The sequence below is a fragment of the Colletes gigas genome, unplaced genomic scaffold, assembly GCF_013123115.1.
Source record: "Colletes gigas isolate AHSC1104 unplaced genomic scaffold, ASM1312311v1 Colletes_gigas_Sc00020, whole genome shotgun sequence".
Classification (NCBI taxonomy): Eukaryota; Metazoa; Arthropoda; class Insecta; order Hymenoptera; family Colletidae; genus Colletes; species Colletes gigas.
Window position 1 is genome coordinate 3,310,044 of NW_025106649.1, and position 23,129 is coordinate 3,333,172.

The 23,129-nt window shown below is 39.3% G+C and overlaps 1 protein-coding gene across 3 annotated transcripts; it reads left to right on the forward strand.

Moving 5' to 3' along the window:
- Positions 1-1,489: 1,489 nt before the first annotated feature.
- LOC122400784 (unconventional myosin IC) lies at positions 1,490-22,731 on the forward strand. Of its 3 annotated transcripts, XM_043402442.1 has the most exons (21): positions 13,815-13,982; positions 15,466-15,492; positions 16,229-16,448; positions 16,515-16,630; positions 16,724-16,794; positions 16,934-17,142; positions 17,471-17,653; positions 17,731-17,937; positions 19,084-19,346; positions 19,417-19,586; positions 19,658-19,812; positions 19,886-20,014; positions 20,089-20,242; positions 20,355-20,586; positions 20,675-20,905; positions 20,980-21,139; positions 21,209-21,454; positions 21,534-21,749; positions 21,825-21,925; positions 22,000-22,102; positions 22,182-22,731. In XM_043402442.1, exons 2-21 carry the CDS (start codon positions 15,488-15,490, stop codon positions 22,194-22,196), a joined length of 3,186 nt encoding a protein of 1,061 aa, XP_043258377.1. In that variant the 5' UTR covers positions 13,815-13,982; positions 15,466-15,487; the 3' UTR covers positions 22,197-22,731. The 3 variants fall into 3 exon arrangements, with proteins under 3 accessions (XP_043258378.1, XP_043258376.1, XP_043258377.1); XM_043402443.1 differs by lacking the exons at positions 13,815-13,982; positions 15,466-15,492 and adding an exon at positions 1,490-1,815; XM_043402441.1 differs by lacking the exons at positions 13,815-13,982; positions 15,466-15,492 and adding an exon at positions 12,706-13,102.
- The last annotated feature ends 398 nt before the right edge of the window (positions 22,732-23,129 follow it).

Below are 23,129 nucleotides of genomic sequence, written 5' to 3' on the forward strand. Positions count from 1 at the left end.
ACTTCGTGCCAACTTGCTTGGCTGACATTAAGCCGAGTACAGACGATGCAGCCTTAATACCGGTTTAGTACGAGGGATCGTGTTGCAAGTCAGTTACTTTTCATAAATAAATGATTGTTGAAGAAGGTAACCGTGACGTAATGAAGATTCATTTCGGCTAGATCTGGGTTAGTTCTCCATTAGTATGAGTTAGGTCTTAAATCATGGTTAGCTCCGAACGGTGTACCGAGTAAGTGTGCTCTGTACGACGATTGGGCTTGGATTTGGCCACTTCTGCGTAGGCGTAACATCGAACAATCTTTGCTCAATGAAAGTCCAAGTGTCCTGCAAATAGAAACGATTTTTGTTAGTTAAGGGCTATATTTTAATAACTGAGAAAGGGTAAGGTGATGCAAATATTATCGTAGGTGTATATATCCGGAATGGAAGAATGGGTTATAAGTAAATTACTGTATGTAAGGGCGATGCACATTTGGGCCTCCTAACGTAGACTTGCACTTTTCCAGCCCCGTTCGTCGTACGCAACAATTGGTTGCAAGGTATTATTGGCTACTTCGAGCATCTTTTTCTCGGTATTCCTTTAATCGACGCGCGATCGATTAGTTTCGATTTCTTTGCAGAATCGTCCCATAACTCTTGGAAGGTTCAGCGAATTCGCGGAAGCGCAACGAAGTTGAGCGCACTCAATTATGCAGGAAGTGCACTTAGGTCGTTAGGGAGAAACGTTTTATTCGACGAAAGGAAATGCGCGCGCGCCTTTTCATTCATCTAGATTGCCCCGTGAAACGCTTCCTTTGTATACTATATGACGTTTACTTCTTTTTTCTCTGCCGCGCCACTAGATATCGATCAGCTATTTAAACGAAGTTCTCGCGCGAGGTAATTTAAACCAATTACAGAACCGTCCAGTTTAACAATTCATGTAACAGTTGTACTTTTTTTACTATTTCAGCATGTACGCATCTCCGGATTATTATGAATCAAGAGACATCGTTCTGACGTAGCCAAGGTTTTAAAATATCCCCAAAATATTCTCAGGCGAGCGAAGCAGCGGGCAAAAGCTAGTTTATAAAAGTCTTTGGCCTCGATGTGCTTAACGTACAATCCCACGGATCTGTTTCAAAATATTGTTGATTTCGCCACAATTTCGAAACGGTGGTTTCGAACGTTGGCTGCGCGAGCACCATCTGCCTTCGGTGGAGGCGCGCGGGAACAAAGTGGCTAGATTTCCTTGTGATTTTGAAATTCCCCCGAAAAAAAGCATTCCCTTGTGCACTGGCGCTCGTGCACGGCTGCCTGTCCGTTGAAACTCGACACGTACACGCGCTTATACACACGTTGCACACACAAATACGCGGTCACACGGAGGGAATGGGCCGTTTCTCCTTCTCTGTTCTGCCTGCGAACGCGTTCCTTTTCTCCTCCACCACCTTCTTTCTACGGCACAGAGAGTTCCTTTAAGCCGGCAGTTTCGTGTGTTACACCGTGGCGTGTGCACACAAGATCATATAAGTTTACGCTCTGGAGGCAAACACAAAAGGCGCCTCGACATCGCCGGAACGAGTTCTCCAGGTGTCATCCAGGTGTACGTACGTCGATAGTTGATTCTCGATGCTCGTGGCTCGGATCGAACAGCATAAACAAAAGTAAAAGTAACCAGGAATCTTCTTTGACGAGTCGAACCACGCGATCACGAAATTTCCAAAGTGCACGCCTTTGTTTCGGTAGAAGCCGGTTGTGATCGAGTACTGTGATGTGACAAGTTCCGTGGGTGGACGCTGTGTCACGTTTTTGGAAAGGGTGATCCAGTACAGAGTAAGTTCAATCCCTATTTTTCGATTAGATCGGAAAGGTGTCCGAATCGTCACGTGGCTTCGAACAGGTGAAGAAGTTTCTAACGGTCGATCGCGACAAAATTCTATGCGGTTTCTTCTCAACGAACCGTTAACAAAGATCGATACGTATGACATAATGTCTCAGATGTTTTTTTTTTATAATAAACAGAAAAAGCAAGGGTCACACGAACCGTGCTTTATGCCATTGACATCTGGAACATGAGTCACTGAAACGAAATTGCAAACATCTCGTACTTTTATTAGGAGATGCACGGATTGCCACAGATGCGCCACGAGGTGGTCTGCAACATCGTGCTCAGTACATCTTTTTCTCGTAAATCAACTCTGTACGGGGTCGTTTTCGCGTGCAATTTATTTTCCAGTCAGTGTTCGCGACAGTCTCGAACAATTTCGCAACGTAAAATAATTTCCGTTGTGTAAAATGAAATTGACATTCGGAAGCAACAATTTATTACACGCAGCTATTTAAAGCAAGCACGTTGCAATTTGCTTTGCGATCTGTATTCTTGTATCTATTTTTCGAAATGTAATTTGTTATTCGTTACAGATTGTTATTGATTATAGTCTGTGACGTCTATAACGTTTTCAAAGTCGAAGCGTTGAAATATTGATGTATATTTAGAACTCGATTTACAGCGAACTATAATTGACCATGTGCGAGTGGAAGTTCGGTAAAAGGGTCAAGCGAGTTTATTAAGGCAACGTTCGAAGATCCCACTGAATCGTTGTCTGGTTCGACGTGTGATTAACGGTTTAACTGTTTTGATAAAGATGTCATTGGTCAGTCAAGGTTACTTTTGAATCGCCTTGGTATTATACTTTCAGTAGGTGTGCACGTAATGTGTGTCATTGCACAAAGAAAAATAACAATGTTTAAAATGTATGCAGGTAAAATAATTTTTATATGTAAAAAAAGGGTATTGCATTCGAATTATTCATTTTCACAAAGATAACGCTAATTTCTGATAATTTTTTTATATCAGTCGCTTATCGTGTTGTTTAAACATCCGCTACACCTTCAAGGGGAACGTGTCAAATAATTCTATATACAGGGTGTTCAACCACTCCTGGGAAAAATTTTAATGGGCGATTCTAGAGGCTAAAATAAGACGAAAATCAAGGATACTAATTTGTTGATCGAGGCATCGTTAAAAAGTTATAGAAACATTTCCGGCCATACAGTATATTTTCGGTAAAGAATTTTTTTCTCGAAAGTACGTAGGATTTCGGGGGTATATGTATTCACCAAAAATGATTGCAATTGATCCCTGCAATTGAAAATAATTGTTTTAGAACGATTTGAAATTTTTTCTTTCCGCCGAAAAATGTTACACTTGTTCGAATTTTTTTCTCAAAAGTGGGTAGGATTTCAGAGTTATGTCTGTTGACCAAAAATGGTTGTAATTGACCCTCGCAACCAAAAATAATTTTTTTAGAACGATTTGAAATTCTTTAATTCTGTCGAAAAATTTCACACATTCACGAATTTTTTTCTAGAAAGTGGGTAGGATTTCGAGGGTACGTCTATTGATCAAAGATGATTAAAATTGACCTCCGCAACCAAAAGTAATTTTTCCAGAACGATTTGAATTTTTTTTTTTCGTGGAAAAATTTAGGCACTGTCGATTTTTCTTAAAAACTTGATTTTCATTTTTAATAATATTGTTTGAAGCCCTACAGAAAAGTTGTCTAATACTTTTTTGTAGGTACCTATGAGCTCTACTTCAGAAAAAAGTTTCATTGAAATATATTAACTATTGTAAGAGTTATGGCTGTTTGAAAATTGGACCATTTTTATGGGATTTTTTTTCATTTTACGGGGTTAAGGAACAACTTTTCGAATATTTTTGGAATTTTTACATATTCTGCATCAAAATACGCGTTGTTTGCATTTTGAAATTTTAAAATCCTCCAATCCGTTCAGAAGTTATGATATTTTAAAGATTTGCATGAAATTTCGGGGGTGTATTTTTGGTCTCACATTAAATTTTCGATCGGGAACTTTTTTCTCGAAAGTTCATAGGATTTCGAGGGTATGTGTAATGACCAAAAATGGTTGTAATTGACCCCCACAAACGAGAATAATTTTTCCGCGAATGATTTGAAATTTTTTAATTTAATTCAGTTAATAATTTTTTAACGAAGCCTCAATCAACAAATTGATATTCTTGAGTTTCGTCTTATTTTGGCCTCTAGAATTTCCCATTAAAATTTTTCCCAGGGGTGGCCGCGAACACCCTGTATATCTTCAAAATACTGATCGATCGACATTAGTCTTCGATTTCTAGTACAAAAATGTCAACCCTCGAAAAAGGAACACTGATAAAACCCAGGCGTCTCTTTCTATGATCCATTGAATGTGATCAGTCGGTACGATCGGCTATCGATACATTGGTACTTGCTCGTTACAACCGACAGTGACGTTGAACTATTGTACCCATTGCGATAATACTTATCCAACATCGTCAAGTCAAATTTCTTCGATAAGGAATTATTATCGATGGTTCCATTAGTTGTTCATGAATCATGTCGTCAGAGTTTCTCAACTTATTTTTTTTTCGTTTTCTCCGACAATTTTTAAAACATTTTGACACAAAGTCTATTTAATTAACTACAAATTTTTTTTCGTTAGCAGGTGTCTAAAAACTCGGACAAAAAACGAAACCAATCAGTGTATTTGGTAACATTAATTTTTTGCCGTGACCGATGATCCCAAGAAAATATCGTGCGAGTGGCTCGTAAAAGATTTCAAGATATCCTCACGATTCTGCGAACCTACCAGCAAACTATCTTTCTAGGAAACCGTAGAGAAAGAACCGGGAGAAAAAACTGTGCATTGTTACTCTGTCGGATCGCGTTTACCCTATAACGTGAAACCTGTCTTCCACGTTTTTAGTTCTGTTCGAGGAAGCAGAGCGAACCCGGATTATAGGTCATTGTTTAGGCAAAGATTCTTGACCTCAAAACGTATGCAACTGTTCGAAATAGATATGAATAGCCACCAAGCCGTGATTCTCAGTACCGTTGCGTTTCAATCCTAAATTCGTAAAGTAAAATCTAGGGCTCTGACAAAGCACCGATCAGGAAGATGCCCTTAAAAGTAAAAGAAATTAAATATGTCTTGTAGTCGGTAATTTTTTTGTCTGTAGAACGTTTTCTACTTTTATAGCGTATAAATAATTTTATATATTGTGGCATATACGTCTGTATTAATTTCAGGATCGAGACCCACGTTTTAATCCGCACAGGGAGTTTAAATTGTTCTTAAGTTCAACAGTTTGAGGTAGACGACCGCTATGACTAATCTTTGAGAAGACAGTGTGGTCATCTTGACTCCACCCTGCCGGTTGAAGGTTGAAACGCTTGCAACTCCTTGAAAGAGGAGTAAATAACGAGAAAGAGGAACGTCTCACCTTCGCGGCGTCGACCTTTTCTTCAAAACGTATGCGTGTAGGCTGGTCAGTCGAGGCAAGATAACACAATTAAATGTGATGAGTCACGATAGTGGCTGCTGTGCAGTCTCTTTTTTTTTTATGGGGCAACCAGGTCTATATTCAACCAGGTCTATTAGTCATGTCCGGATGTGCCTTTTTCCCTCGACCAACTAGTTCGATGCATGCACCATGTCTGGTTTTCTAGATGAGGAGTTGAAGTGCTCGATACTCGAGCGTTTCGAGGATCGGAACCGCGATAGGTTTCCTCTAAAGTTAGAGAACTTAAATAGAATGGGTCGCTTCTAGTTGTTATCACCGTAAAAATAACGAAAAGTCAACTGTGAGATCTAAGTCAGAGACCTTGAACGCTCGGCGCTAAATGGTATCATTAGTACACTTGGTACCATTGGTATAGTCCGGGCCACGATATAGTGACGTCGTAAACTCGAATAGGTGTTAAAGTTTACACGTTTCAGCTCCCGAAACAAGTGAATTGACAGAAATACGAGCAGCTAAGAGCCTTAGACCATAGTCAGGGCCGTACAAAGAAATGTTTATCTAGTGTCGCCATTTTTAGAGGTATCGTAACAGGTAAAGGTCTTATTCGAGTCTTTAATATCTTAATTTACCTGCTTATAATATATGCATGTAGAAAATGAAAAATGGTAATGTAGTTACGGGCACAAAAAGACATTCAGAAAGGCACCCTCAAGTCCCACAACAGTAGTCGGTCCCAACTCTCAAGAGTTTAATTTACGACCTCGCTATATCGTGGCCCGGACTATACCAGTGAAATTTCGAATAAGCTGGAGCCTCGAAACATCCGAAGCATCTCAGTTATCAGAATCAAGTGGGTCGACGTCTTAGAATAATTAACAGTTTTGACATTTGTTTGCGAAGAAACAACCTGTGCACCCTGTTGTGTGCTCTAACAACAAAGTTTCCGCTAGCTGACCGCGTGCAGTGATATTTTACGGTTCGCGAATATCCGGTCTCGCCTCGCAAGCTCGGGAACCACTCGCGATAGTAAAGTTACATAACAACGGGCCTCCTTAAAAAGATTTTTATCGCGAACGCCACGTAACCGGTGTAACCGACCACTTAGTATTTTTCAAACCACTTTTCACTCGCTATCTATCTCTTTCTTCTTTTCTCTCTCTCTCTCTCTCCGACGTGTGACTAGTTCTCGATCTTTGTCGGTCGCACAAAGCTGCCTTAAAACATTAATGATCTGTTCGGCGAGGAATAATCGATATAAATTGGTTCAATGCTAGACGAGACACCTACACGCATACGCAAAGGAAGAAATTGAACTTCTTCGAACGCTTAAAGGTTAATTTGTATCTGTTTCGTAATCTTAATTACTGCGAGCCCGAGCAAACCTGTCCGACTGTTGACCGAATATCCGAAGATATGAAAATTGATTAATCTACCGACACGACGCCGCATATCCGCTGCACTTTCTAACTAGTGCGTATCCGGTGCTGTTACTTAGATCGACACCTGATAGTCAGGATCGTGTAATCTATGGTTTTTATATCATTTGTACGACTGATTGTTTTATCGTGTAAACCTGTGCATCTTTTCTTCCGTTGCAACGCATTGTACAAAGTATTATCTATCTTTGAGAAGAGCACGCGTGTGCTGTCTTTGGCTGTAAGATAATTCGCGACGGCCGTAGGGTCGAAGGGGCGATTTAATTCACAATGTACAGCCCCGGTAACCAGATTTAAACCGTTTCGGCGAGCCCGCGGAGGCGTAACCTTACGTTACTTCTCCGAATCTTCTCCGAAAAACCGGTTGGTCGGTTCTGATTCAGACCGACCTTGAGTCAGTCAGCATCGGGCCTGTGAAGTTCAGGGCTCTCAAGGTGCTCTGTCGTGAGTCTTAATAAGCACCGCGAGGACAGAGAAGCACCAAGAGGAACGGCTTCGTAGGACGTTCGCGGGGTACGCGGGAACACCATGTGTAATAATAAACCGAACTCTGGGCGCATGACGTCTCGGGACCGACCAGCGAAACGGTGGACGAACACAATAGGAATGAAAAAAAGAAAGAGGAATCGGGTTGGGGAGAGAGATGAGCGACTGATTCACCGAAATAAGCACCGATCTATTTTCGAGGCGGCTTTCGTACGATGCGGTGTAGGAAAAACACCCGGAGCTTGCGCGACATTTGAATCGGTCGAAACCACTCGAGCGACCATTAAAAACTACCGTCTTTTTTTAACGTCTTGTAGGTGTCATTGAGTCCACTCCAGTTTCACTTTCTCATTTTATTGTTCCCAATTAAGGCGTGGCAACGTAACGATACGAATTAATTTCCTAATTCAGTATCTTCCAATTATACATAAAAGGTACAACTATAGGAGAATGGTGACAAATGCGTAAGATGTAATAACAGAATTACATATACATTTGCTTTTTCTAGGAATCGAAGGTACTTTCAAATTTCGAGGACTTAGAATGAAATATTGTTGGTAGTGGACAGAAGTCTATTTACAGACAAGTTCTGATTCAACGAAGATCGTACGTTCGAATCCACGAGGAGGAAAATGAAAGACCTATCGTTCGTCGGATGGCACGTTACTCAATGGTCGAGTATAATGCGAAGTTAATGTTCTTAACGGACACCCAGTGTGTATGGTATAAAGCGTGGTCGTCTTCACAGTTTGTAACTCAAGTCGTTGACTTCTTGGCATTCAACGTGTTAGAAGAGTACAAAATTGAGATCTCTGCTTAGTTGCGGCCGCGTTGAGTAACACGCGCTTGCTACATAATTGTACGTAATTATTCCTTTCAAGAACGTGACCTCGTTGCCAAAAAACATACCTTCGGATTGCAATTTTCCATTCCAAAAATTGCATTACTCAAGAATTACACGTTTCTGAACATGGTTTATTTTACCATTCAGCGAACCGGAACCATGGCCTTAAATATTACGTTTGTTTGACGTTCCACTCGCGATTATTCGCACCTGGGTTTACATATCGAATCATCAATTTTGCCTAGAGCACCCACGCGTCTGCGTCAATCCTGATTTTCTTGCAAAACCCAGTTATTCATTGCTGTAATACACTGTCATACGCACGCGTCACCAATTATGTAATGACAATGAAGAACGTGTTTCAGGTTGGATGCAATCGTTGGTTCCAGAAAAAAGGTCTTTAAACGATCATTTGCACCACCTCAATTACGCGAGAATAATGGTCTCAGCCAATTACACGACACTTTTCTTGCGTGCTCATTGACGTTGGCAAAATAATCTGAAATCTCTCGTTAAAACATCGTGGGATATACCTTCCACCTTCTCTTACTTAGTATTCTTCGAATAGTCGAAGAAAATTTACTCGTCAAAGGGTTGAACTTGGCTTGCAGTTCAACGAAAGAGATTCTGAGATCGGTGTTACTCTTTGAGTGGATAAAATCGACGAAAAAAGAAATGGTCTGGACGTTAATTAATTCGTATAATGGAGGACGATCGCGTGCAATTAAGTTGGCATGATCGCGCCGGCCACGACCCGGTAGCTTTTACCGTTTCTGATCCCGCCGATTGTTTCTCGAGCGTGAAAGTCGTAAATGATTTCGTTTCGTCGTGCATGCATGCGTGCTCGCGCGAAACCTCACAGGCTAACAGTACCCGCGGAAAGGAAAAGGAACAGGGACCGGAAGTGTCGCGTGAGCCGCAATGCGGGACTCGTGCCTTCCTTTTATCGCGAGATAAGGGGAACAACGCTTTGCCATGCACTGCGAGTACAATAATGGACGCAACCGGAAATTCATCGATGGCGATCGAATGCGTGCCACGCGCCATCGCGAATTCGAAATGACGCTCGAACCAGGGATGGATTTGTTTCATCTTCTATGTAAGACGGAATGATCCTTCATAATTTGTAAATTTAAACCCGTTAATGGATCGACGAGTGCAATAGGTCAAGGAATAGTAAAATAAGGTTGGAGGAAACAGTGTGTGGTAGAAAGAATGCGAAAATAACGCAATTGGATAGCGTAGATAATAGATGAAGGAAGTAAACAAAGCTAAACGAAAGTAAAGTCAGGTACTAAGATACATAGGAAGTGAAATAGGATAAGGAGTGATATTTTGTATCATATAGGAGGTATAAATATGGGAGAGGATAAGGAATCTGGGGTTCTAAACTGTTAAACAGGGCAAAATAAGGGTCCTAATCTGGTCTTCCGCATCAATAAACTATTTCCTAGCTAACCAACTAAAAGTATCGATTGTTCGAGTAAACTTTCAATTTAGAAACACACCTGGCGAGATATACTTTCTGAGCAAACTACCGTGTTTCCTATCGCAGTTCGCGACTCTATTTATGGTTTACCAGTTATACATTTTTTATTTCCGGTGAAAACGACGAGTTCGAAGGTCGAGAAGTTTGCGGTGTTTGTCGGTGCAAGAAAGTGGTAAAATTATCATCCACGAGATGCGTTTACTATGATAGCGTCGCTATTGCTGGTCGAAGGCTGGCTCTAGAAAATGGAATAAAAAATGGTTTGTCGACGATCTGGCGCGATGTAGTGGAAACCCGTCTTTCTTCGCGCCAAACCTGGCAGCCGACAAAAGGTCGACCGGTTTTCGGAAATGGGTAATTTCTTCATCATAGCTATTCGTACACGCGTAATGCTCTTCACGCGGTTAATTCTTGTAATTTTTATTCGAGTTAATTACTTAAATCCAAGTGTGCTAATACCTTGTTTCCTCCACGATACAAATGAGTTAACATATTCTTTTCGATTCACAGTGCCAAATGTAAGCTGTACTGTCATTTTATTCCGGAGTGTACGTTTATATTGCCACATACAGCAAGTCTGAAGAGGTTGAAGTGGCTCGCAATTTGTCCGCGGCAATTCTCGCGAAGGTGACGGACAACCAGAAGGCCTCGAAGGCCCTTTTTCCTTTGAGTCATCGGGAGATGACGCGAACCGCCGACGAGCGTACGCGACCCCGTTTCAGCGATGAAAAACACCGCGATATAACCACTCGTTTACGCGTAAACCCACGACGCTAGAAAGTGTAGCCGATCGAATCGCGGAGTCGCGGGAGAGAAAATTGTTCGTCGGATTCACGACCCGGTTTTACAATGAAAAGCGAAACACACAGGTTGAAATCGATACAGAATCGCAAGAAATTCTCATAGCATTGCAAATTGTAAGACCTGAAGAGACTTTCAGCTCCCTAATTGGCCGAGTTAGAAAGTTCACTTCGAGGCTGATAAATTTAAGACGATTCGCGTGTCGAGACGAAAAACCGTGTAGCAACATATTAAAAAAAAAAACAGACTCCGCTTATTCTATCGACAGCGCAAGCACTCGCTTTTACATATCAGGAACAAGATATTTCGCGGTTCATCGTCACGTGGTCATTTCATAGATCGTGATCTATCATTCGAATCAAATGTTACCAAAATTCTGGTTGCAGAACTCATTTATCTACCCGCAGGCAACATTGCATGCTGTTCGTTTATTAGTATGGTGGCGTTTGCGTAATGAAACGGCAATTGAGCAACCGCTGGTCTATCGTTAATTGTTTCTATCGTTGGGAAAGTCGAAACAGGTCCCTGACGCGGTTTGCGCGGGCAGGGTTTCATTAAGCGTTAAAACGAGTCGAGAAACCAGGTGTTCAATTAATTCTTCTCCAGCGAAAGGTGAATATTTTTCCGTCACGAAGCGGAGGACGGCTGACAGTCGAGTCTCGTCTTTCGTACGCATTTCGCCGACACATCTCTGACGAGTATGACGGCATCGTGCATGACTAGACGGAACAATGAAAACCGCCTTCACAACGATTGTTCCTCCCCGCGTTGGCTTCACGAAAGTATACGCGGTGCTTTTAGCATAAGATCAACCGAGAAATTAGTCATCGAGCGAAAGGTCATGACCGAGACAGTGACTCAGATCTATTCCCCTTTTCGCGGAGAAGAAATATCGATACCCAACCGAGTTATAATAAGATCAATCGATTGTGTAGCTCCATCGTTCAGTCTTCTAGAGATACAAGCGCTATGACCTACGAACATGATTCACGACAATGGCCTCAGAATCGCTACAGGTGCTCGGAACTAAACGTAATGCTTGAAACACGAGATATTTTTCTATATTGTCTGGCGATAGACGAGACTTCTGAAGAGTGTCGCCGTAAATCGTGCGGTCGAAAATAGATATCGCGTTAATCAAGACTCGCGGAGACGTCGAACAGTGATTTTAACAACTGGTCTCGTCTCGGTGTATTTATATCATTCGTTCTGCCACGAGCCTTGGGTGCAAACCGAGTCGTTTCAATTTCTCCCGTTCGAAATTGCATTCTGTGTTTATAAAGTAGCTGCGTTTCGACGATCGGGCCGTAAATATCGCGTTTTAAATATGGCACGCTACTATGTGTCGGGTGTAAATTATCTCCAGACGTTCATGGCCGATTTTTCGAGCCACTCGAAATAACTGTTTCGGTGTCTCGTTATTGCACCGCTCGAAATAATTAGGTACACTCGTGCCGATGAGACAATCGGTATTTTAGAAGTTCAAAGACACTGTGCGACATTCGTTCTTTTAGGAGCAAGAAAAAAGAAATTCCTTACAATTTTGGTAAATCGTACGACCAAATTTCGAACAATGGTTCATTACGTACAATTAGGTCAATTGATCTGTTTGCCCGTGACGAATTTTTCTGTGCTTGAATAGATACCGCGAAAGAATTCAAAGAAGAACGAATGCCTTTTCAGGAACGGAATAGAATAGAAGTGACGCAAAGGTGTTTCCAATGGTAGGTAGATTAGCTCATTTCCGCGCGATGCGAAGAAGCTCGCGAACGACTGTACAACATATCGTTTAGGGTCAGAGGTTGAAGCGACAGCATTATGACTTCCGATTCGCGGAAATTGTCATGCGATTTAGAGACTTATTGAAACGGAGCTTGGCCCGAGTCGTTGACCCAGCAGAAAGGATTGATTAGATGCGACCAACAAATCGCGTCTCTTTGGTTGCCTTTCGAAGATCCGTCACAATACTTATTGAAGATATTTAGGAATTTCTGAGACGCAAAATCGTCATCGCGTACAAAACAAATCTTATAGTAGCAATAACTAAGATTTGGCATCGTGATAAAGAATTGAAAATTATTGTTAAACAACGTACTCAGAGTATGCCAAGAGGAATTCGTGCCAAAACCATCCTCTTTTTCCAAAAATAAAACCACGAATGCTCTGTTAAAACACAGTTACAAATAGTTTTTTTTTTTGTAAATTACTTATTGTATGTCTCAGTTTGTGTTCCGATAATCAGTCGTTCGAATAATCAACGTTCTAAGTAGTGTAGCTAATTCGCGTAGTCGATAAGACATTGTGCATAACGATTGCTTGGCTATACGCGCAACGTTCGTTTTTTAGGAAAGAATTACTGTTGGTTCGTAAATACGCGAAGAACGACAACTAATATTTTCCTTGCGATAACGAAGAAGTCATCGTACGTGCAGATTGTCTCGAGACGTAATTTCGTTAGGAGAAAAAACTGTTGTTTACTTTGAAAAAGAATCGAGTTTTGCATATAGACGATTCGACGAGCGGTCATCGATTGACTCCTCGTGTCGATAACGAGGTCACGAAAACCATTTACTTGAGAGCTTGTTGCATCTGTGTTTCCTCTCGGCACACTCGTACCAGTATTCTTGCGACATTCGTTGCGATTGCACTTAAATGGCCATTATTATTCTTCAACTGGAATCGGCTGTTGTTTGTCCTTCGAAAGAAACCAACGACTATATTATTCACCCTAGAAATCTGGGAACCATGAGACCAAGGTAAAATCCGTCTACCACATAAAGCTCGAGTCGAATCGTAAAGATAACCGTATCTTTTTTAATTACATTGTTTTAGTTGTTTATGTAATAGTCGAAATAGAAAAAGTACCGATTGCGTTCGATTGGCGAGCGAGAAACTATGGATAAGATGCATCAAGTTACTTTGAACTAGCATAATCGCGGTCGAAAGAAAACAAACGACGATACGATAACGATAAAGTGTTTGTACCAGTGAAAAATTCTATCGTTACGGTTTCGTTATTGCGTGAATCGCTTCTGAAAAATACGAATCGATTAGATTAGATTAAACACAGCTCTTTTGGCATTAATTAGGATTTAGATGTCGATTAAAATTGTTTACATTCCGATTTTAATTACGAAATGAATTTTTAAAATTAGCGGTAAGCCGTTGCTTGTGGAAACGAATAATTCAATTTGTTCTGTTTATGGCCCTTTCCGAAGTACAATTTTAATCTCTAATCTCGTTTCGATCAATGTCCATTTACCTTCGATTTGGAAAATGTTCCAAAATTTAGTATTCGATTGCTTTTCCGGGCGAAGATTGAAAAATTACTTGTATCGAAGCATCCTTGAAACTTTCGTTCTCGAAAAGACGAATTTCGATCTAGATCGAATGATTTCTCATCGGACCTCGTGTGGATTTGTTCCCGTATCAGCGTCGGATGAAGGAATGGTGGCGAGGAGGTAGGAGAAATCGCGCACCGTGTGTGATAAACTGAAGGTGGACACTGTTAAGTCATTCTTGAGTGGCAGTCGTAGGTGAATCGATCATCCGGTGTCTCGATCCCACGGATCTCATTCTGGATCCCCAGTGAGCGTGCATAGTCCACCGATCGCCCCTAAAACATCAAAAGTGCCTGTTTGTACAATAACTGAATGAAAAAAAAAACGGAAATGTGACACTGAGCTGTTCTCGCACCTGGTGGCTCGTTAATCTCCTTAAGTGATCGTCTGTGACGTTGTTCGATCGGCCGAACGAATCTTAACGAAATAATATTTTTAAAAGGTACCAAAGGGAGAAACAATTTTTAAAAAAATTGTGGTACAACTTTAGATTCGATCGCGAGGTTCAGTGATCGGTTTATCCTATTTCCACAGTGACGAATATTTTCTAAACGCGTCGCTTTTAAAAATCGAAGCTGTACAGAGCTCGTCTATGGGAAGAAATTGTAGAAAGAAAAATTATTTATTGGATTTATTCGCGCATGTAACGAACGCACGCTAATTTCGTGATATAACGTTCGAAAAAAATTCCATAACATGAAGAGTTACGTTGCACGCGTACGTACAAGTACCTTCTTCATTGATGAAACTGTGGATATTTCGATAATGATTAATCTTAACTCGATAAGGAAGCTCCACGATATAATTTTCGCTTAATTACGCTCGATTGGTCTATAAAAATTTTCCGGTCCGCAGATTGAACGATAACGCGTTTAGCTGATAAAAATCTGAATATGGTTCTCGATTAAAAAGACTTCTCGTTCGTTTAAAGGGGTATTCTACAGTGAACCTTTAAAAAAATAGCGAAGGATTAAGAATCCTTTTACGGGGGAAAAAATCAATATTCCCAGAGGTCTCGGCGATGACAATGACCGCGATTTGTCAGTGGCCTTTATGGAATAGTAACGACCCGTTGATTAATCGGTGCAGTTTTCGAGCGGATCACGTATATCTGTCCTTGAAGTTTCGTTTTTCAAATGTTGCATCGCGTCGAAACGGACACAAGTTGCAACAGAATTCGCGTGGAATCGCGTCGCGGGAACGTTCGCGTCAATCGGTCGCCTTTAATGTCGCGGTTTAATTGGTTCGAAAGAGGGGGAATTGGGGAGAATTAATTGGAACACAAATCGAAGCGAGCAACGTTCTTATGTAATCTTGCATTCTGCTAGGTGGATACCTCCGCTCTTCTCTCGGAAAGAATACTCGCGCAAACAGTTAGCAATCTAATAAAACGCGATATAAAAACCACTATGCAGCATTCGCGACGATAACTGGCGTCTTTCTTTATCAGTGATTATACACTGCCGTTCAAAAGTTTGAACCACCCTTCGATCTCTAAAATGAACATTTATCTTCGTACGCGTATAGTTTAGAGACGGCTGTTTGGCAGAGAGGAATTCGGTGCAAGGGATTCGATCGTAAATTGATCGTAAATCACTGAACGAAATCGAAATTAACTTTCCACGTAACTCAGCCTATCTTATCTCGCGATCGTTAAGTTTTCGCAGGGAAGCACAACGAGCATCAGTTGCGAGAACACCAGCGCCGGTTCCGTGCTTACGATAACAATAACGCGCGATTATTATTTAATTGCTTAATCTCTGTTGGATGTTGTCCAGGGATCAAGAACGACGTTGAAACATGGGGTGAGTGCGACTATGATTGCTGTTGTTAGACGAAACGTTCGCCGAATCGAATCTGGAACTGAAGTGAAATAACATTGAACGACACCAGATAAGAACAAAATTTTATTCGAAGAATGGAAAGTATTGGTAGTCGAGTGCGCGGTAGATCATTTTAATTCCGATGGATCGGATTCTCCTATTACGATTTCACGTTGTACGGTTCACAATTATGAATTTTCCCTTCGAAATCAGTCGATGGAACCGATCGACGATGTTCCTCTTCCGTATGGTGCTTTCTCCATGATGGAAACATTCTGTTTCGCGGAAAACTGTTATCGATGCAATATCATTATCGATAGCGCTCGAAAACCCCTACTCGTGGACGTCACATGATATCGAACGCGAGAAAGTGCGGACTCCGAGTATTGTTCGACCGCCGGAAACGAAATCAACACCCTGAACTTCAATGGCGCTTCACGCGATCGGTGTCGATTTTCCGCGTGCGGTCGCGCCGCGGTCTTCGATGACACGGATACACGTGACGCAAAAATCAGCGAAAATAAAAGAATGCCAAGCCCGTATTTATGCGTCAGGTGTTAACACACTGGCAGCAAAGTTGGGCGAATTTCATTTTCGAACAAATAAAAATGGTAGTTAAATTTGCAAACTATCGCAAGACATTTTGTCTCTTGAGTTTGAATTTTCTGCATGAAATTGTGAACACGTTGGGCTTAACTTCATCCTGGTAATCTTGCAGCGAGAAACGTGCGGTCTCCGGCACTGGAGGCGGTGTAAGAGGTTCCGGTAGGGCGCCGGAAGTCACTCGCACCAACACCGAGGTACGCAAGAACATGGAACGTGGTCTGCACGAACGCGACCGCGTCGGTGTCCAGGATTTCGTTCTCCTCGAGGACTTCGAGAGCGAGAAAGCCTTCATCGACAATCTACGAAAACGATTCAACGAGAACCTTATTTACGTGAGTAAAAGTTGATTGCGCTTCTTACATTTAAATATTCAAGGAATCGTGATACCTTCGTTACAGACATACATCGGCCAGGTACTCGTGTCCGTGAATCCTTACAAAAAGTTACCGATTTACAATCCAGAGACCATTCAGTACTACCATGGAAGGAACTTCTTCGAAGCTGCACCGCACATGTAAGAAACAATCATAAAATAAGCGATGTAGTATGTATTTTGATTTCTTCCACCAGTACATACTTACATTTATAAAAAATTCCTTTGTTTCAGTTTCGCACTCGCCGATACCGCGTATCAGTCTCTTTCGAAGGAAAATTTGGATCAGTGCATCCTCATCTCAGGTACGAAGCAACTTTGCTTTACCTACAAATGAATATAAGTATTAGACTAAAAAGTATTTTACTGCTGCAAGAATCGTTGCAGCAACGTGAACTTACTACGTCGAAGATAAGTTTAACGTTACTTGCACTCTTTGTGTAGGCGAATCCGGTTCAGGGAAGACCGAGGCATCGAAGAAAGTCTTAGAATTTATCGCAGCCGCTACTGGACACAAGAAACAAGTGGAGGAAGTAAACGATAAGTTGATCGGTAGCAATCCCGTGCTCGAAGCTTTCGGAAACGCGAAAACTAATCGGAATGATAACTCGTCCCGTTTCGGCAAGTACATGGATATCCAATTTAATTTCCAGGTACAAACGAAAGAACGTTTCGTTGTTTTTTTTAAAAAGCTTTTAGATTATCAATAAAGAAAAACTGATCGATTGTAGTAGAAGCATTACCCTTGATAAAGTGACACGCGATTTTTAAAATAATAATGATTATTATTAACTATATCTGTTGGGTTGTGTGGCAAGCCTGTTCACGTTTCTTTACAAGACTATTAACAACTATAAATTTTTAATCCATGAAGTTGTCTTTATAACCTGATCATATTTATTAAAAAAAAAGAGATACTATAAAACGGAGGCGTATAACATGATAAACGTCGATGTTTCTTCGATAACTTTATTTTTGCAGGGAGACCCAATCGGTGGAAATATCTTGAATTATCTGCTCGAAAAGTCGCGAGTGGTTCATCAGTTTTCGGGAGAACGAAATTTCCACATTTTCTATCAGCTGCTGGCTGGAGCGAGCGACGAGAGTTTGCGAAAGTTGTTCCTTAAAAGGAATTTGGATACATATTATTATCTTAGTAACGGAGTAAGTTGCTGTATTTTTAAATAATACAATTTTAATGGCACTGCAGAATGTGTTAGAAATTTCCGATTCGTTTCTAGACAAAGGGCACGGTAAACACTATCGACGATTCTTGTCAATACAAGGAAGTAATAAAGGCTATGAAGACCATGGAAATGACTCAAAAGGAACAGGATGATTTATTCGCGATAGTCGCATCGGTATTGCACATGGGAAATGTTGGATTTACCGAAGAAGATGGCGTAGCACAAATTTTAAAGCCAGCTTCCGTTGACGCTGTAGCTATTGTAAGTATGTAAGATATACAGGGTGTTCGGCCACCCCTGGGAAAAAATTTTAAATGGGGGATTCTAGAGGCCAAAATAAGACGAAAATCAAGAATACCAATTTGTTGATGGAGGCTTTGTTAAAAAGTTATTAACGTTTAAAGTTCCGCCCGTACTGAATTTTTTTCTCGAAAATGCGCAGGATTTCGGGGGTATATCTATTCACCAAAAATGATTGTAATTGACCCCCGCAACCAAACATAATTTTTTTAGAACGATTTGAAATTTTTTAATTGTGTCGAAAAATTTCACACATTCTCGAATTTCTTTCTAGAAAGTGGGTAGGATTTCGGGGGTACGTCTACTGACCAAAAATGATTGTAATTGACCCCCGCAACCAAACATAATTTTTTTAGAACGATTTGAAATTTTTTAATTGTGTCGAAAAATTTCACACATTCTCGAATTTTTTTCTAGAAAGTGGGTAGGATTTCGGGGGTACATCTACTGACCAAAAATGATTGTAATTGACCCCCGCAATCAAACATAATTTTTTTAGAACGATTTGAAATTTTTTAATTGTGTCGAAAAATGTCACACATTCTCGAATTTTTTCTAGAAAGTGGGTAGGATTTCGGGGGTACGTCTACTGACCAAAAATGATTGTAATTGACTCCTGCAACTAAAAATAATTTTTCCAGACCGATTTGAAATTTTTGAATTTAATTGTTAATAATTTTTTAACGAAGCCTCCATCAACAAATTTGTATTCTTGATTCTCGTCTTATTTTGGCCTCTAGAATCCCCCATTAAAATTTTTCCCAGGGGTGGCCGGACACCCTGTATATTCTAGAAACTGGGCCAAATTGTAATTATTTTCTAAAAACAGATACAAAAACTTATTTATTTTAGTTAATGTAATTCCTTACGTAATATTTATTTACATTTACTAAAAATATTCCGTAATGGGAAAACATTAACAGACAAGATAGTCGCTGCATCATTGATTAATTAACCAGTTCGTTATGAAAGCGATGCAAGTACTTACATTTATCGTCGTTTCGAGATATAACAGGTTTTGCATTTCAATCGACTGAAAAACCTGACTTTGGATAACCGCGTTATTTTATTTTGATTTTTTCGTGAACGAATCGAATTCGTTTGCAGTTATTGGGTTGCGACGTGAAACAATTAGCAGAAGCTTTTACACACCGTACAATTGACGCCCGTGGGGACGTAGTTGTTTCCCCGTTGAACAGAGAACTCGCAATTTATGCACGCGATGCACTCGCAAAAGCTGTGTACGACAGATTGTTCACGTGGCTGGTAACCAGGTTGAACAAATCATTGCAACCGATTAACAATCCGCGGCACAAGATGGTTATAGGAATTTTGGATATTTACGGTTTTGAAATCTTCCAAAAGAATAGGTACGCAATATCTCTGGAATTCAACGGTATTCCTGTCAACAACTGCTAATTGAAAATATTTTCCTGATAGCTTCGAGCAATTCTGCATAAATTATTGTAATGAAAAATTACAACAGTTATTTATCCAATTAACGTTGAAATCAGAGCAAGAAGAGTACCTAAGGGAGGGAATAACCTGGGAGAATGTTGAGTTCTTTAATAACAAAGTTATATGCGATTTAATCGAAGAGAAGTATAAAGGTATTCATTATTTCACATCTTTTGTTGTTAACTTTGGTTTAGTTATTATAGATATGATGCGTCTTTTACAGGTATAATATCACTGATGGATGAAGAGTGTCTTCGTCCCGGTGATCCAACAGATTTGAGTTTTCTGGAAAAGTTAAATGTAAATTTGAACAATCATCCTCACTATATAAGTCACATGAAGGCGGACTTGCAAACACAGAAAATCATGGGGCGAGATGTAAGTCTCGAATTGTATAATTTACTGTACAATTTATGGTTTCCGTTATCATCGATACACTCGTACGTTTTAGGAATTCAGATTAGTACATTATGCTGGCGACGTAACGTACAATGTTCGCGGATTCCTTGAGAAAAATAACGATTTATTGTTCCGAGATTTGCGCGAAGTGATGTCACATACAACGAATTCGATCACCAAGGTATATCCACGGATTTACTTGCGGACATTATAGTTTATCCAACTCTCTAGATCAAAAATGTATGTTTCTCGTAGACTGTGTTCGATGTAAAAGATTTAACTAGCAAGAAGCGACCAGACACGGCCATCACACAATTCAAAAACAGTTTGAACAATCTTGTAGAAATTCTTATGGGCAAAGAACCTTCTTACATTCGTTGCATCAAACCTAATGACTATAAGATGTCCAGTAAGTTCTACAAATTTTTTTAATTTGCACCTATTATCTAAGTTTGAAAGATATTTTCGCGCGTACAAAATATTATCGAAGCATGTCGAGTCATTTAAACGTATTATTTCAGATAAATTTAATGAGAAGATTGTGCTGCATCAAGTACAGTATTTAGGACTTATGGAGAATTTACGAGTAAGGCGAGCTGGTTTTGCCTACAGAAGACCATACGAACAATTCTTGCAACGTTATAAATCCCTGTGTCCACAAACTTGGCCTAACTATCACGGTGCGGCTAAAGATGGTGTACAAATCCTTGTATGTTCCCTTAGATTCGAACGTGATGAATACAGGATGGGCAAGTAAGAGTTACTCAAGCAATAATCATGTAGCTCTAGGATACTACACATTCACAGACACTTCTAAAACTGAGTAAAATCTTTCGTGCAGCACGAAACTGTTCATTCGATTCCCTAAGACATTATTCGATACAGAAGATGCCTTCCAAAGAAAGAAACACGAGATAGCAGCTATTATCCAGAGTAAATGGAAATGTATATTAGAGAGACGAAGGTACTTGAAAAAGAGAAAAGCGGCAATCGTTTTCCAAAAATATATTAGGAGGTGGCTTGCAAAACGCGAAGCTGAAAAGAGGCGAAAAGCCGTTATTACTATTCGAAGGTACTGTGAATCAATCATTTTTGTTTTTCTTGCTCCCTTTATATTTGATTTTAATTTTAAACAATTTTGAATAGATTTATCGAAGGATTCATCACGCGAAACGGACCACCAACTTCAATTAACATAGCTTTCATTGAATTAGCAAAATCCCAATGGTTAATTAAGCTCTCTAAAACACTTCCTTCTGGTGTTTTAAATAATTATTGGCCTCCATGTCCGTACTCTTGCCGAGAAGTAAGATACACATCTATTACTCTTACATTTAAAGGTTTCCGTTTTAAAACAACTAATAATAATTAACAGGCTTCCGAACATTTACGCATCTTGCACAAAAAATGGAAAGCACGAAATTATAGATTGGCTTTGCCAAAGGAGGACAAGGAGCATTTCGAATTAAAAATTTTAGCCGAATCTCTGTTTAAAAACAAAAAGAAATCATATGCAAAGAGTTTAGGACCAAGGTTCCAAATCGATCGACTCGGTGCAGAGCATAAAGCGCTAAGACAAAGTTTCATTAACAATATTCTTCCTAGAGATGAAATTATAAAAGTAAAATATTGTTATTTATTTGATGTTTTAATTAAAATAGCGATGATAGTAACAGTATTTCTTCTTTCTTTTTCTTTAGTACGCGACGCCTGTGATTAAATACGACCGACACGGTTACAAACCCCGTGAAAGGGTATTAATTTTAACAGAAAATGCGGTGTACATTTTAGACACTTTAAAAACATTTAAGCTTAAACATCGATTGCCTTACAAATCTATCGAAGAATTGGTTGTTACCGGGGAATCGGATAATGTACTGATAGTCAGGATACCACCTGAATTAAAGAAGGACAAGGTTTGTTCCTATTGTATTACTGTAAAATATACATATGTTATCTGACATTATTTTTTATATTCATATTTTACTTAGGGTGATTTAATATTGGAAGTACCTCATATAATAGAAGCATTAACAAAAGCAATTGATATCACTAATAATCCAAATATTCTGAAAATTGTTCATACCGAGTCGTAAGTATACGGACAAAAACAATTTAATTTGATCGTAACGGGTATGTTAATAATGACTTACGTTATTTATTTAGGGTCTCACATAAACTAGTCAGTGGAAAGGAAGGTGTAATTGAATTCAGAACTGGTACAACACCAGCCATTAGTAAAAATAGACAAAGTGGACATTTACTAGTGGTGAATATAATTTATACAACGTAAAAAAAATCATATTAAATTTTACTTCGTGACTTGTATTTACGTGTTCGTATTTTAGGTGGCCTCTCCATAATATCTCAAAGAAGTTTCAAACAAAACTAATTGTGTACTTAGAAGGAAGAGTTCAACGCGGAAAGTACGATATATAAAACAGCCTTAATTCATGTGATTTAGAATGGAAGACTATTAAGAAGAGATAATATATTCAAATTTAGTACATTTGTTGAATGATACTTGCAGTTTTGTACCTTGTTATGATGATGTCAGTTGTGTAAAATATCTTGTGAAATAATGTTTATTTTTGTAATTAGTGAATCACCGGCAAAATGGGAAACTTTCGCGAATGATACGAATTGTCTAACTATGATATATGGGTGCCTTCTTTAAAATTAATATCATATAATCGCACAAGAAAATAATTTATTACTGGACATCTTTCAGATGCACCTATAGAAAATATTTCTTTTTTCTATATTTGTATTGTATAAGTCATTGTGCCATTGATAATATTTCATGTTCAGAATTATCCTATGGAATATTGACAATATAAAATTAAATTAAACTAATAACCTTAATTGTTCAGAAATAAATAACTGAATTTACTCATTTCTCCTACTATATGTATATGTCCTTATTCTAAAGGTACATTTTGAATATGAGTAAATCTATTTTCCTGTCATTATTGTAAAATATTTCAAAACAAAACATTGCTATATTTTTAGGAAAAATAAATATCAAAGTTTGCGTGGTGTTTGTTGCTATTCATCTAATTTCTTTATAAGTGAATGGATGTTATAATAATGCAAAATTTGATATTATTATTTCTATTTGATGGTGATATTTATTTCAAATAAAATAACATTTACTTGTATGATAAAATACTTTTCATTCCTGTTAAATAATACAAAATTGTTTGTGAAAATACCTTTAAATATAGGTAACATTAATACTTAAGTAAGGAAAGCAAGTATCCCTTTTCTTAAAATCAACATATAATTTACATACT

What these genes read in the sequence shown, in the direction of transcription:
- LOC122400784 (XM_043402441.1), top strand. Translation starts at nt 12,999, where the DNA reads ATGGCCATTATTATTCTTCAACTGGAATCGGCTGTTGTTTGTCCTTCG. An exon ending in AATCGAAGAGAAGTATAAAG is followed by an intron (nt 19,587 to 19,657) that starts GTATTCATTATT and finishes CGTCTTTTACAG; the next exon opens with GTATAATATCACTGATGGAT. An exon ending in CTAGAGATGAAATTATAAAA is followed by an intron (nt 21,455 to 21,533) that starts GTAAAATATTGT and finishes CTTTTTCTTTAG; the next exon opens with TACGCGACGCCTGTGATTAA.